We start from the raw sequence: 15,332 nt of genomic DNA on the forward strand, positions 1-15,332 counted from the left end.
AACAACTGGACTTTTTGTTTTAACGGTTTGTTTTTTTTGGAGACCAATGATCCCAAACACATCCCAACTGGTTTCTGACAAAGCAGGCTAACTTCCTGAACTTGACCCTCCTGATGTTTGGATTAAGTTTAAAAGTTCATGTCTGTGCCAGAAACCAGATTAGATCAGTGGTGTTTAATCCTGGTCCTGGAGGGGCCACCATCCTGCAGGTTTTAGCTGTTCCTCTGCTCTTTAAGTCATACATAAACCTGTTACCGATAATCACTCAGTCATTCAGACCAGGTGAGTCAAAGCAGAGAAACATCTGGAACATGCAGGACAGTGGCCCCTCCAGGACCAGGTTTGAACACTACTGGTTGAGGTGAACTCTACCAATTCTGCTTAAAAAAAAACAAACAGAGCGCTAAGACAGCCAGAAGTGGATACAGAAGCATGGGGTCGAGGTGTAACTCACTAAAGGACTTTTAACCAATTATTAGAGAAAACCCACAGTTCAAACACAATTATTTTTAAAATTCATATACTTTAAAAGTTGTACATTCATCCAGCCTGGGAAACTGACTGGAGCCGGAGGCGACTAGGATTTTACAGGATGTTATTTTAATAAAACCTTGACGGCCGGCAGAGTCAAACCAGAGAGGAGGGATACTGATATACATCATACATTTATTAGTGAACAACCCTCTCAAATCAGCCACAACAATTAAAAAAAATGATTGCACTACTTGGTAAAGCATAACTAGCAACTTTCATTTAAAAAAAGTACAAATCTTAAAAATTTCAAACAGTATACAGATGTTTATAGATATAATACACTAACTAGTTATGTTAATGCTACAAACAATATGATTCCAATGGAATGAAAAAAAAATTGTAACATTAATAAGAACCATTTCCTATATATAATATATATTAGTTGTTTTCTCCCTCCCTTCCCCTCCCCCACCCACCAAATACAAACATGGAAACAAATAAAATTAAAAAAATAAAAATGAGGTAACTGTAAAATGTGCAAGTACCAAAGCAAAATATCTGCCTAACACAGAACACATGCCCCTGGCTCTGGTGGTGGGTGGGTAGTCCGGTGTTTAGGCATGGACCCCTGGAGAACCACGGAGAGTTTTTAAGAACAGTAAACCACGATCCCACCACGGCGGAAAAGGAAACAAAACAAAAAAAAAGGAAAAATATATATATAGAGAAATCATTGGTAAACAATAAATGGCGCCTACGGAGCAATTGATCACAAATCCTATAAATAAGCTTTTGCCGCTTATCGGAGAACGGTTTCCTTTTTTTTTGTTTGTTTGTTTTTCTTTTTGCACCACACAAGCCGTGAGATTATTCGTTAAGTCGTCAACAGAAAGACTACAAGACTCTATTAAATCTCGAGTGTGCCGTTAAAAAAACCCAAAACAAAAACAAAAAAAGCATCAGCTCGTTGCCTAGGCCTTAACGGGAGGTTTCTTTTTTTTCTTCTCCTTTTTCGTCTCGTATGGTTGCTGGATACTGTCAATTAAATATTTCTCTCCGAAACCAATAGTGCTAACATTACCATGAGTTTAAAATATCTATATGTGAACAATACGTTTTTAAGATATCCATACACTGAGAGCAAGAGCCCGATAGGCAGATACATTACTACACTGAAATAAGTATGACAACACTTTTCTTCTTCGTCTTCTTTTTTTTTTGTTTGTTTTTGTTTTGTTTTTTTTAAAACCCTTAAACTATATTAATTTTCACCGACATTGTTTAGGGGTATTGGTATAACATGCTTTAAGAATACATGGGTCCATGACAAACTATTGCATTCACGCGCGAGGTTTTTTTTTTTTTTTTTCATACCTAAAAGCAGAACATCTAGCACCTTTTCACTATGGCTTTTGATAAAGACTACAGTAGTTTCAGAGCATGTAACGTTTCAGTCGTCAAGGGCAATACCAGTAACACAACGCATGTAAGAACTCCTCGCCTCGAGACCAAATTTGGTTTCTTCTTCTCCTTCCTCTTCCCCAGTTTTTATTAACTCTTCTCCTTTTATAAAATGAAGTTGTAGCGCATAAAATCTTGTAGTCATTCAGTTCTATTACAAATGTGTGCAGTACGATGCATGGCAGTTATCAGCTGAGCGTTAGGATCCAAACTCCCAGAACCCAAAGCCAACTAGAGCTATAAGGAACAAATAAAATTAAAATAAAATTTAAAAAAAATTAAAAAGAAATCAGTCGGGATCTGGTTAACAAGCATGCATATTGTGCACCATTAAATAGGTCCCCACCAAATTTTGATATTCCTCCACTATAACACAACTGATTTAATCTTTTTTAAATTTTTTTTTCCTTTTTTAAAGTCATGCAAACACCTCTGAAGTCGATTTTTGGAGTGAATTAGGTAGGATAAAGAGTGCGCGCTCTCTGGCACGTTTAGATATGGGTTCACAACTGCTATGTCTGAACGTATGATCCGAGTACAAGAACAAAGGTCAAACAGGTCGGAATAATACACTTGGAATGAGTTCTCTTCTTTTCAGTGAATATTGTTAACATACTTGATCTTTTCTTGCATGCCTGTCTTTATACGGTGTAATATCTATTATTTCAGACGAAACAGAATAATATAATTGATTACATTAAATCATTTGTGGTCTAAGAAAAGCGACCAAACTAAATTCAGATATACCCTTTTCATGGCATCCTTTCCATTTCAAATGGACTGTTCACCTTTTATTTTTATATACCAAGAGGCCCTGAGTGATTTTTTTTTAAACATACAATATATGCCAGCAAATAGATATGTACACAGGTTAATTCTCAAAGCTGTGGGTTTAACTCATTAAATGGCTTATTATTTTTTTAATTAACTTTTTTTTTTTTTCTCTTGAAGGTGGCACACGTCAAAGACTCACATTCACTTAAGGAAACAAAAGTTAAAGAAAAGGCAAAGAACCCTTTTTACGCGTCAAAAGGTTACAACTGCCTGTTAGTGCTTACCGGGGGGGCAGTCGAGGGGAAAACGCCTCATTTGTTGCTCTTCCCCCCGGAGTAGATCCTGTTGGTTTTTGTCGATTCCTCGGTGTTAACCGCGAGCGGAGGTGGGGGGACGAGAAGTCCTAACAGTGCTTCTACATTACCAACCGCTCCCGCCGGGCGAGGACGGCGCGCGTTAACGGGGAGCGTCACGTCTATAGGAGTTTTCAACATTCTTCTGTCTTCAAACATTTTTTTTTTCTCTTAAAAGCATTCACACTGAAGCTATACATACAGTTGCGTTTTTTTTTCTTTCTTTCCTTTTTGACAACACCATTACCATGGCCCCAAGAGAACGACCTGACCAAGTCACCGGATATAAACACATACCTTTAACTTAGTGCTTCAATGGTTTCCTTCAACAAATTTTTCTCTCAAGAATAAAACCAATAAATAAAACATTTCTTTTTTTTTAAACTGTTCAAAGTAGGTTGAAATGACAAAGGATTAGTAACAGATTTGTGCTTGTCAACGTCATAAAAAGGCAGATTTGAAATCTTTAACAGTAGGCTATATACGTGTGTTGGATTTGGCTCACAAACAAAGAAATAAAAAGCCCAAGTCTTCCTAAAAGGGGAAGAAAATGTTCGTTTAAAACTCACCACACACTGCATGTATTGCTTTCTGCACAGAGCTCTACAGCATCAGTAAAGCCTTCAGATGAGGTCTCCCTCCTTCTTTTAAACAGAGCAACCACATGCTTCTTCTTCTTCGTCTTCTTTTTTTTGTGTTTTTCCTCCCCTCGTGGTGCTTTTTGGGTGAGCAAGCAGTTCTTTTAGTATTTTTCTATGCTTCTTCTTTTCTTAAAAGTGGATCATTTTGGTGGCGATGCTTGATTAAAATATTGCTAGTCGGAATCAACAGTTCATGCAAATCCTAGCATGCTGCCCTGTATCCAGTGGTTACACAAAATGCATTGGCTCTGTGAACAGGACACACGCGCACACATTAAAGTCATTCACGCGCACACTTGCCAGAGGAACAATGCTGACGTGGAGGGTGGATGTAGCACTTGTGCAGTTATGGCAGATGACCTCAAAAGGACGCAGTCCATCAATCCGCCACTGCGTTTTGTACAGATCTGTGTTCCCGAGCGGATCGTGAGGGCGAGGAGGTACCCCTGCAGCTGTGTGTCCCAACGCTTGCAGTCCAACGCCTCAGGCTTAACAGAATCTGCGTGTGACCACAGCAAGTCACGCTTTCACAACAGGATTGGCAAAGTCGAAAAACAACTAAAAAGGTGTAAAACTGTTAAAAAGAATTCGATACATTATTGCAGAACATACATTATTAACAAGTCACTTTGCCCAACAACTACACAGACATGCATCTCTGATGGTTAAGCGTCTCCAAACACAGATACCCACGCTAAAGTACTCCTAATATCTCGGGTTGTTCTTTTTTTTTTTTCTTCTGCTAATTGCACAAGGTGTCCAAGCCTAACATCCTCCGAGCTCCCAGCTCATCTCCTCCAATGCAGGACTCCCTCGCCCCCTTTTTGTTTTTGTTTTTTTTGTGAACACCACACCGAATCCACAAAATTAAGAAGGAAACCCTGTAAACAAAAGCAGCAAATAATGCATTGTAGGGAAAAATATCTTTGGAATCTGCAACACGAGGGCAGAGAAAGAACTGGCTGGCGACCCCAGAACTCTGGCTATAGGCTGCAGTAGGCAGTGGGTTTCATGACACTCGGACAATGAAGCACAGCAGAGGTACAAGACGCTCCAGAAACAATCCTGGATTGCTTTTTTTTTTCTTTTCTTTTTTTTTTTACTTGTCTAGAGAGGGGCAGGAGTGGTGGGTCGTTAAGCTATATTTACTGGAGGACGCAGGTTATGTGGCAGGTGTCCCCAGCGTCGAGACAGGCTCTGGCGTGTGCAGCTTTTTCCAGTTCAGAACTCAGAGACTGTTTTCACTCCACCTCCCGGTGAACGTCCGAGGCGTCGGCTCGGCAGATCGGACAAGTGCGATTGGTCTGGGTGTGGAGTACAAACACACACACGGCAAATGTGGATTAAACAAACATGTTGTGTTTTCGTGCGTTCAGCTGCTTGCTAGCAAATCCACAGAAAACAACCTACCTTTAACCATTTATCCACACATTTGGCGTGGAATTCGTGGTTACAAGGTAATACCCGAAGTAGCTGCCTACACTCAAAGTCACTAAAGCACACGACACACCTGCGGGGAGGAAACACAATGGATGCAATCTACTGAAATATTTAAAAATAATATGTTTCGTTAAAGAAATAAAGGGGCTTACAGCGTTTGTTCAGACAGATGATTTTCTGAGTTGAATCTATAGGACGGAAGTAACTCTATATCTGCTTTCGTGAGTCCACGCGGTTTCGCTTCACCCAACCTCTCCGCTAAATTCAGTAATGCCTTCAGAAAGACAGAAAGATAAATGATGTTATATTTGGAAACATTTGCTTACAGGGGAAACAATAAAGTGAGCAAAGAATGATGGCTGAAAAGAGCTGCTTATATAATATATATATATATATATATATATATATATATATATATATACACTACAGATGTGTTTCCAGACGCTTCTACCACATCTCATGAATTCATATTTATGACTGATGTTACTCAGCTGTTTTCAACACACGCTCACCTGGTGGGAACATGTGTCTTTAGTGATCTGATCCCAGCGTTTGGACAGCTCTGAGTGCAGCTGTGAACTCGCCCTGGATGCAGCGAGATCTGATTATCGTACGTGGCTGTAATCTGGGTCGTACGAGGTCGTGTTCTTTTAGCAAAGCGAATGTGTCCTGTAGTATTCGGAAGGAGCACCTGTGCAGCTGATGTCTGAGGACTATGTAAGCAGAATTTCAGCTGTTTTTTTTTCCTCGCTGCCCCAGTATCAAGAAATAATCCAGGCACTGAAAACCTACTGCACTGCTCTTACTTTCTTTTTTTTAAACTTCTGACAATTTGGCAAACAAATCAGTTTTAAGCTGCTGTGGCCATTTAGGGCATGTATGGACACAGCTCGTCGGCTGTGACCTGATTTACTCAGAGTTGTCCACTTCTGTTTGGATCACTCAAAACACACATCAATACCAGGTTTATATAAAACCCCTTTAACCTATTATTTACTGTCATCATAATAAAAGATGTATTTTATATGGCCTAGTTGGGTTTTCTACTAACTTCGTAGTTCTCCATCTCCACATCGTCGACATCCAGGTCTAAGCTGATGGCTGGACCCACTGCTGTTGGAGGCACAGGAAGCATTGACCTTAGCAGAAAGAGAGGCATTAGCTCTGCTGCACTCAGCCTATCATTACGGCTTCAATGTCTCAGTGGAAGCTCTGCAAACATAAACACAGATCGCTGTGCTGAATTTGACTTTTAGAAACAGAAGAAACTGTCTAACGTGACATAATTACCAACTTTACTCAGCTGCAGTGTTCTGATACACAGTTTAATAGTCAACATTACAGAGTCAGGTAAGAATTCACCGCTAAAGCAAATGAAAATGTGGCATCAAAATCAGAAATGTGAGGAATTCGTTCACCTAAAACAGAGAAGCTGCAGTAAAATCAGCTTTAATGGAGTCAAAGGGAGAGAGGCCATGATAATACTGATGAAAACAGAAGAAAGATAAATCCAATGTCTGAGATTTAGACTCAAGTAAAAAGAGTAATGTGAACGATATAAACCAGCTTTTAACAAAATCAAACAGAGACTGCAGATCAGACTGCAGTCCAGCTGGTCAAATTAAACTACAGCAGGAACCCAAACAGCCACGTGCTGAGAGGAAGAGCCTCCATTGTGCGTTTATTTAACACAGAACATATTTAAGTGTCGAGTTTACACGTCCCTTTGTCAACATGGAAGCTGAGAAAAATAAAGCCTGAACGCCTCTTTAATCCCCGAGCTGAGGTGCTCGACGTGAGGTAAAAGGAGTTTCACTCTAATGTCCACTTCAGTCAGACTCAGACTCTCAGAGCAGCTCAGAGTGTCCGCCTGAATTTACTTCACCTTTTTGTGTTTTTGTCTGTAAGCTCAAGGTGAAACGTTTGCAGCTGTTTTAATACCTGTGCTGAAAAATGTTTTATTAGTAACTAACAGAATAAAATGATAAATACACAAAATTATTTAAAGTATCAATTAAAAAAAGTCTTGTAAACTCTGGTCTCAGTGATAATTAAATAAATACTGTATGGAGGAAAGTGAAGGTAACATTTCTGTTTGGGTGTTTCAACATAAGACATTTAAAAAACATGGCAATTTTTATTTTCAAGTAAATAGTGAACAAAATGTTTGGCACTTGATCGTGTTTTTATTTTGGCCTCTTTATGAAAATTCGTTTTGCTCCCCAGAGTTTAAAGGCTTGCACTAATCTAATGTTTGGAAAGACTCATGAGAAACCAGACAGGAGATGCCGTGTATTTTGTTCTTAACAATATTGTTAAAACAGTCCTATCTCACGAGATGAGCTTCTCATCACACCTCTAGTCCATACGATATGTAGAATAATATATACTGATAACATTATGTGTCATTAAGTGACTGCATAAAACACAGTCCTGTCACTGGAAGTACTTACAAGAAATAAGGGAGAAAGCCTGGGTAGTAAGACGGGGGAGGAGGAGGAGGAGGGGGGAGAGGCTGCTGCAGCCGAAATCTCTGTCCATTCACTCGCCGCGGCAGCATGTGGGGATATGGCTGAGGACAGAGAAAAAAACAATTACATGGCTCCAGGATGTGTCAAATCTAAACCTATGATTGTCTATCTGTTTTCATTTACTTTTCATAAAACTACAGCAAGTCAAATGTCTTGGAGAACAAGAATAAAAGTACGCTTTTACAGTAAGGTGAGACAGTCTTGGAACTAAATTGCAAAATTCCCTTTTTTTTCTGAATTAAAACTAAATGTGAGACAGCTTTAAAGCTCCTGAACAGGCGTGAGTGAGCTGCGCTTAGAAAGAGCAGCTAATGTAATCATTATCATGTCAATGTCTAAGGTGTATTTATGATAGAAAAAGTGTCATTTTTTTGGGAAAAGCACCAGTGAATATTTGAGCTTAAACTAAAAACAAACAAGGAGCTGAAACAGCAGGGAGTTTCTTGATGAAACTAACAAAAGACAGAAAGTCAAACCAAAGCGTGTTTAAATGCATCCACATTCATCTCTGCAGTTAAATCCCACCTAACCTGCTTGTACAATCATCTTAAGTCACAAAAATAAAGAATTTAACCACAAATGTCCTCACTCAACCACTCAAAAGAGCACTACAATAAAAAAGGAGTCCGTGTGATTTGTTATAGCTAAGTGTAATGGATAAAACTGTCCACAAACAAAGGTTTAGTCAGCTTTAGTTCTGCCCCTGGTTGAGTGCAGCCTCCTGCTTCACAAACTGCCGAGGTGCCTTTAAGCAGCTCCCCTCTCTCCTCACTGCACCGGTTCAGCAGCTCAGAGGTCAGCAGAATGAGACTGTGAACTTTATTAACATCCTTCAGCTGTGAATGTGTGTCACTGAACGAGTGTGAAGTAGGTCACTCTATAAAAAAAAAAAAATGTTATGTCCCCTTGGAGAAAGAGACCCGTAAATGTAAAACAGGAGATCTCACCACTCCGAAGGGAAGCTCCTGATGCAGAGGCTCTTGAGGAAGATACTGTAGGGGCAGTGAAGGAGGCAGCGCTGGTGGGTGATGTGACGGAGGGTAGGAGAAGGTGCCTAATGGGTGCTGGTCTCCTCTTAGGTCAACTTCATTGTCTACCCTCTGTAGAGGCTGGGGAAAGGAGAGGAGATTGTTGTCAGGAAATTCTTACGCGGTGGGTCACGAGTTGTTAAAAACACCTGCAGAGTTTCCATCAATAAGCACGTTGAGAGTCGGACTCACCATGCGTGGGTGCTGAGGCTGTAAAGGGACAAACTGGCTCAAAGGAGCAAGGTGCGGCGGCTGGTGGGGGGGTACGGATGGGGTCGGGTGCAATACAAAATGCTCGCTGGAGATCAGCGGTGGGAAGGCTTGATAAGACACAGGAATATGCTGCATGGTACATGCCTGTATGAGCTGAGGGGAAAAGAGAACACAAAAACGGACTTAAATTTAAGCACAGGGAGCTCACCTCGCTGAAAAAGCCCTTACCTAACCAAAGCCAATTTTCTCTTAATAATCATAACACCATAATGAAAGCATGTTGTAAGCATGGTAGTGAATAGAAGCAATGCACTGCATAAAACCACACCAATGACAGAACTACCACAACACCAGTTTGATTCATGAAATACTTGTTTCTACGACACCAAATGTTATGCACTTCTTCAAGAAACAAGAGAAAGTCATTCACTCTATCTCGTTTAGCTTTATTATTTATTCTAACAAAAACTAAATCATAAAACCAAGCTCCTGATTTTTTTTTTGTCATGAACAGTGACAAATTGCATGGCTGCTATGGTGTGCTACATGGAAGCCACTGACATTTAAGCTCTTCCTTTTCAAACTCACAGGAGGAGGAAGGCAGCAGAGCAGAAAGAGCTGTCCGCTGAACATTACCGAGCATGCTGGGAGCTGCTGAGCGCTGCACCCTGGAAGGGGCTGCCCGGTGTGAATGGGAAATCCGTGGGTCGTCACTGTCGTAACAGTGTATGAGATCGGAACCGATCCCTGGTGCATCTTTCGAGACAAGACAAGGGATGAGGTTAGTTCACCTCAGAGAAGCAGGTCTCCGAAAATACATCGTTACACACTCACACTACTAGCATCTTACTTAAATAAGCTAAACTAAACAGTGCAGCAGAGCATCTTTTTAACTTTGAAGGGTACCTGATCATGTAGATCCACCATGATAGGGCTCTGCTGGGGCAGGTGGGCAGCAGGGTGAAGCATGCGTGGTGCTGTGCTGGTGTGGCTGTACTGTCTAGACTCATCTAAAGGAATCTGTTGGGGATGTTGGGAGAAAAGCAGCTGATGGAAGTTCTCATCCTGGACCGGGGAAGTGTGCAGTACAGGTCTGTCTCGTCTCCCCCACTGGCGTCTCACTGGTGGACTTTCAGGTCACATAAAAGGAGGAGGAACAATTAATTAACCAGAGTTTGTCCAGAAAAACCACAAACGTCTTACATGGTGTGTTAATTCCGAACTTTTTAAATTTGCTGACCACAGAATGCTTTAAATACAAACTAGGCAGGATAAATTTGCCAATATTCGTTACAAAAAGTATTATTATTACGTTGAGCAACTAGCGGGATGGGGCAACCCAAGAATGTCTGATGAAATGTTTTGAAGATGAATCAAATAACTGCTACCCAAACTTTACCGCTGCATTAAACCACTGAGTCATTTCATCCTGACGTCCTATGAAGCTTGTCAGCGAGAAGTGAGAGTTTAATAAAGGATGCACATTTTAAAGTAAAATAAACTCTGCCCCTCTTTTGTCAAAGTTAAACCATTTCTCCGTAAGAAACTCCATAGAGCAGGGATGGGCAATCCTGGTCCTGGAGGGCCTCTATCCTGCATGTTCTACTTGTTTTTCTGCTCCAACACACCTGATTTGAATCAATGGGGGAATTAACAGGTTTCTGCAGAACATGAAGAGGTCATTTAACCACTGAATCGGGTGTGTTGGAGCAGAGAAACAAGGAAAACATGCAGGATAGTGACCCTCAAGAACCAGGATTGCCCACCTCTGCCATAGAGTCTTTTCGATTTCATGTTTTTGGAAATACCTACACAAAGCCAGCAACCATTTCTGTACTATGGAATATCTTTCTATCCAGATAAACATGTCATAAGTTCACCAAGAGTCTGTGGAAACAACTGTGATTCCACTCCAACGATCACCCTTTGACTGGGCTCTCAGTTACTAAAAGCCAACAGCTCAGGAGACCGGACATCCGGCAGTTACTGCCATTACTTAAATTTAATTTCCGATTTAAAATCTAGTTTTAGTTTAAATGAACTCATTGGCAGCAGGACTGAGAGGCATAGCCCTGTCAGATCATCTATATAACAAGATCACCTCTCTGATGGAAATATTTTGTCATTTCAGATTTGTTTTTTTTAACATGTTTCTCTCGTGGATTTCTTTTCTAGTTTAAACTCTAGTTTTAATTTAAATTAACTCGTTGGTGGTCTGGACTGAGCTCACCCGCAGGCCGAATGCGGCCCCAATTTAGTAGCCCTGTCCTATGATCTACTGGCCAGATTACCCACCCCTGTGATCATTACTGCAACATAAAAGCACTGTGTTGTACTACGCGCCGCAAGCTGACAAGGATATGCATTTATTTTGTTAGTTACTGTGTATGTTTTATATTTTATTTCTAATTTTAAGAAGTTTGTTCATGCACATCCTGGCAACCTGCATCTAAACTACCTTACATACCAACAAGGCAGCAGACAGAAATGTTACCTTCTCCTGAGATGCACTGGAGCGTTGCAGGGCTCTCCAAGGAACCTCCTCGGGTTTAAGGGGGCTGTTGGTGGCAGCCTATTTACTGCTATTTCCCATGGTCGCATTGGTGACGTCGTGCAGACGAGTCACGCTCTGGGAGAGGAAACTTTATTGTGGAGGCACTTGGAAGTTGCCTCTGATTGTCTTTACCCTGCAAAAAAAAAAAAGAACACACCAAAAGTTAGCTGATTGTTATGGAAAATAATGGAGGTAAACTTGTTCTATTTCCTCCCATATCGCTTAGAACACACGAACCACAAATCAAAAGACTTTACAATGCTGATGATTATAATCTTAGCGTTCACACCATCTTCACAAAGCCAACAAGTTGTGTCGGTCTAACATTAGACAGCTAATACAAATAATGATTTATTTAAAATGCAGGTTTTCCCTTTAGTTCAGACAAGTTCGTCATTTAGGAGGTTTTTGTGCCGTTATGCCCATTTGTTTCGGTGTAACCTTTACTAGTATTTGTCTAATATTTTAAGAAACAGGAAAGTTAGTTTATGAGACACTGATTTTTACATTTAAAGGATGCAATAACTTTTCATTAGCTTGATTACTAATACAGCGTTCAACAATCAACGGAGGCGCTTTGCAGGAAGGGCAAACGAGTTTAAACCAAGGTGACCACATTGATCAAATTTACTTGCGTTTGTGTCACGATTATGAAAACATAAGAGTTGTGACAGGAGAAAACGCCCTAGAAACTTTTTTTTTTTTTTTTTTTACTAAAGCACCTGTTCCTTTATTTTGTCACACAACCCAGATTTTACTGACCTAATGTATAGGGTTTTTTTTTGTAAATTATTAGCAGAACAGGAACAGGTCATAAAAACACCAACTGAGGGAAGCAGTTTGACCTCTCAACTGTGTCCAACCCCCCCCCAAACAATCAAGTATATTACAAACCTAACATTTAATCTCGCGATAAGAAGCCTTCTACAGAGTGTCAATTACAGCACATTAAGAAATGCCACTTAATGAGTAGGGGTCGCTGTGGCCTGTGTGGACAAAAACACGGGAGGCCATGTGCTCCAGAGACAAAGCAACAACAAAAGAGCTGGTAGGCGAGCAGGACCGCTCCATAACACGCCGTTCAGCGGGACAGCTGCTACACGAAGCTGCTTTATTGCTTTCTTTTACAAGAGTCAGGCAAAGCCGAGCGTGCATCGTCGATTAAAAGAAAAAGAACCAAAACTATCAGCTTTGGGGCTAAAAACCAGGGCAAATGCAATGTCCCCTGCTCTGCTGAAGGAGAGCTAACTTTAGCAGAGCCATGCTAACGCTTTGTCCAACACGACCAGCATGCTAATACAAGAATAAGACATGTAGGCTTTTTTTGTTTTCATTGCATTATGCTCCACTTGTGTGGACAGGAAAACATAAACAACGAAAAGGTGAAACAGGAAGCAACACAACACAGCTTACTTTCTTTGCTAGTTTTTTTGTGTGCCCCTTCGGAAAGACTGCAGGTGTTTTAACCTCCAAAATGTCGTGTCACGTCAAGTTATTCCCGCAGGTTATATAACCGTCTCTAACCGAACAGCTCTTCCGATAGAAGGTTTTTTTTTTAAATAACGGGCTATCAGCTTGAACGCCGCTTCGTCCGACTGGTTTTTAACAATAATACGCGCCCCCCTCCCCGACGGAGCTGCCTGGCATTAGCTTGCTAACGCTAGCCAGCTAACACACGCTCTCGCCCGCTGCATAGGGGTAAACGGCGTTCAAGAGGAAACTGCACAGGAAAAAAAAGAAAAAAAAAGAACAGCTGTCCGTTGACGACAGCGTCTACCTGAGCAGAAAGGGACGGTTAAACGTGCTGCGGAGGAAACGTTAAAATCCCAACGACAAAAAAACATTCCTTGGCGCGTGTGTGTTTCTTCAAATGCATTGTTATGGCAAGGCCACGCCTCCTTGCTTGAGCGGCCAATCAGCGCGCAGCAATAACAGACAGCAGACGTCCAGACGGTTGGCTTCAATGTATCAAAACAACAAAAACAAAAAGCTCACCGAAAAGGGCAGCGAGGTTCCCTTAAAGTCCAACTCAGCCGTCCATATTTACTCAACTACTGTAGCTCAGTGTATCATTCAATTATGTAATAATGATATTAGAATAATATTATAATTTTAAAACATTCTACTTAATTTGGAAGAAAATAAGTTACAATTTTCTTCCAGTGCGATAAATAACAGTATAATTGGTTTTGTAATAACACTTATTTTGCAGCTCTCCTTTGCAGTTTTCTCACCTACACCCTAGACATTATTAGCTAAAGGGAAAAAAACGGAGGTAAAGATTAGTCCATAACAACCAGTAGTGTATATTTGTGACAAAACCTTAAAAATAAACACTGTTTTTTAAGAGATGAAGCAATTTTTTTACATAACAATCCAATATGTAGTTTTATGAGCATCCCATTAAAGGCACTTACTGCAAAGTATGAACTCAAACATAACATAACATAATTATCCTGACCTATATCAAAGTGGTGCAGATATATCGAGACATATTCATGTGCAGTTCTGAAACACGGGTCCACACTCGTTGTAAACAAAGCACTCAGCTGCATCCGGTGGAAGCTCATCCGCGTGTTTTAGTCAACAAATCTGAGTTTAAATTCGTGCACATGCACTGGGACTGTTGGTCCCAAACGGCGTTGCAATTGGTGACCTATTTGCAATCACTTTGGCTGTTCACAAAGGTAAACAAACACAAGTGGCCATTCACAAAACATGCTTACACATCTTTGATGTAGAGACGCATCAGCCATCGATCTGAGAAGGATTGTGTGTGGACTGTGCTTCTTACATTATATTTAAAAAAAAAGTATGACCAAACTCCATGAGTACCTTTGCAGTTTCAACACTAATGCATTTTGTTTTGTTTTACGATTCGCTTCCATTTTCAGATCAAACAACCTTAGCAGTTGTTGTCAGTGCTAACAGCCACTGAGCCATTCTCTCGACTCTGTTTTGTACACCACACACTCTGAGGTCTGTGATGACTCTCACAGGAGGCCACAGTGTCCTGCTATCCCCCCTGATGGTTATGTAATATCGCACTCGCATGATCATGTTAGAAGCGCCCCTTTCAGCATCCGCCAGGAGCCAAACTTGCACCTGCAGTTCTGCAGTTCACATGCTAGAATCGGCCTGTAACGCACGAGACCGATGTTTATTCCGTGAGAGCGACTTTTTTTAAAAAAACACCTCTTTTTTTCTTTAATTTGCGCCGCTCGGACGCGCAGCTGCCAAAAAGTGAGGACGCGCGCGGCCCGAAGCGGCGCGCCGAGCCGAGCCGGGCGGCGTCTGAACGCAAGCATTCACGCTTTTCAATGTAAACATTACAACATCGGCGGCGGCATCAAAACAAGGAGGGGCTGCAGGATGGCGGCACAGAGGAGCCGCTCCAGGCGCCTCCTGTCGAAAGTGCCCCCCACCCCCCAGCACTTCCCCGCAAAACGCAGCCGAAGCCACGGCGCCGACCACGGGACGCGGTTACCTGATTGTGAATGTGCAACCATCCGATCGCGGTTTTCTTTTTCTTTTCTTTTTTTCCTCTCTCTCTCCCCCCTCCCTCTCTTGCGGTGTTCACATCTCGTCAGGCTAAGTGCGGCATCTTATGGTCAGCTGTTCCCGTGTGGAACATTCCGTGGATTTCACCACTCCGACGGTGGCAGAGGGGTGGGAGAGAAACGGCGCCGATCGTCAAGCGCGTCGCCTCGCTCGGCGCATTTTCGGCTCGTGCGTTTGGCGCAGTTACGGCTTGGAGGTCGAAAGCACCCCACCCCGGGATGGTTGCCCGTCGAAGCCGCTTTTCCGTCCCGGAAGCGGCGAGCCAGCCCCGCGGATGTTTCGGGTTTCTGCAGTTTCTCCCC

At 41.7% G+C, this 15,332-nt stretch overlaps 1 protein-coding gene across 4 annotated transcripts; it reads right to left on the reverse strand.

Annotated features, from left to right (window-relative positions):
* Positions 1 to 1,292: 1,292 nt before the first annotated feature.
* Positions 1,293 to 15,332, reverse strand: rnf44 (ring finger protein 44). 4 transcript variants are annotated; one of them, XM_017433022.3, is made up of 11 exons: positions 14,957 to 15,332; positions 11,410 to 11,602; positions 9,822 to 10,044; positions 9,504 to 9,671; positions 8,895 to 9,068; positions 8,622 to 8,783; positions 7,597 to 7,715; positions 6,195 to 6,282; positions 5,296 to 5,417; positions 5,114 to 5,213; positions 1,293 to 5,007 (listed from the first exon to the last, which is right to left on the reverse strand). In XM_017433022.3, the coding sequence occupies exons 2-11, from the start codon at positions 11,514 to 11,516 to the stop codon at positions 4,945 to 4,947; spliced, it is 1,326 nt and encodes a 441-aa protein (XP_017288511.1). In that variant the 5' UTR covers positions 11,517 to 11,602; positions 14,957 to 15,332; the 3' UTR covers positions 1,293 to 4,944. The 4 variants fall into 4 exon arrangements, with proteins under 4 accessions (XP_017288511.1, XP_017288513.1, XP_017288510.1 ...); XM_017433024.3 differs by lacking the exon at positions 14,957 to 15,332 and adding an exon at positions 13,247 to 13,382 and having other exon boundaries at positions 9,552 to 9,671; XM_017433021.3 differs by lacking the exon at positions 14,957 to 15,332 and adding an exon at positions 13,247 to 13,382.

Source organism: Kryptolebias marmoratus, linkage group LG9, assembly GCF_001649575.2.
Source record: "Kryptolebias marmoratus isolate JLee-2015 linkage group LG9, ASM164957v2, whole genome shotgun sequence".
NCBI lineage: Eukaryota > Metazoa > Chordata > Actinopteri > Cyprinodontiformes > Rivulidae > Kryptolebias > Kryptolebias marmoratus.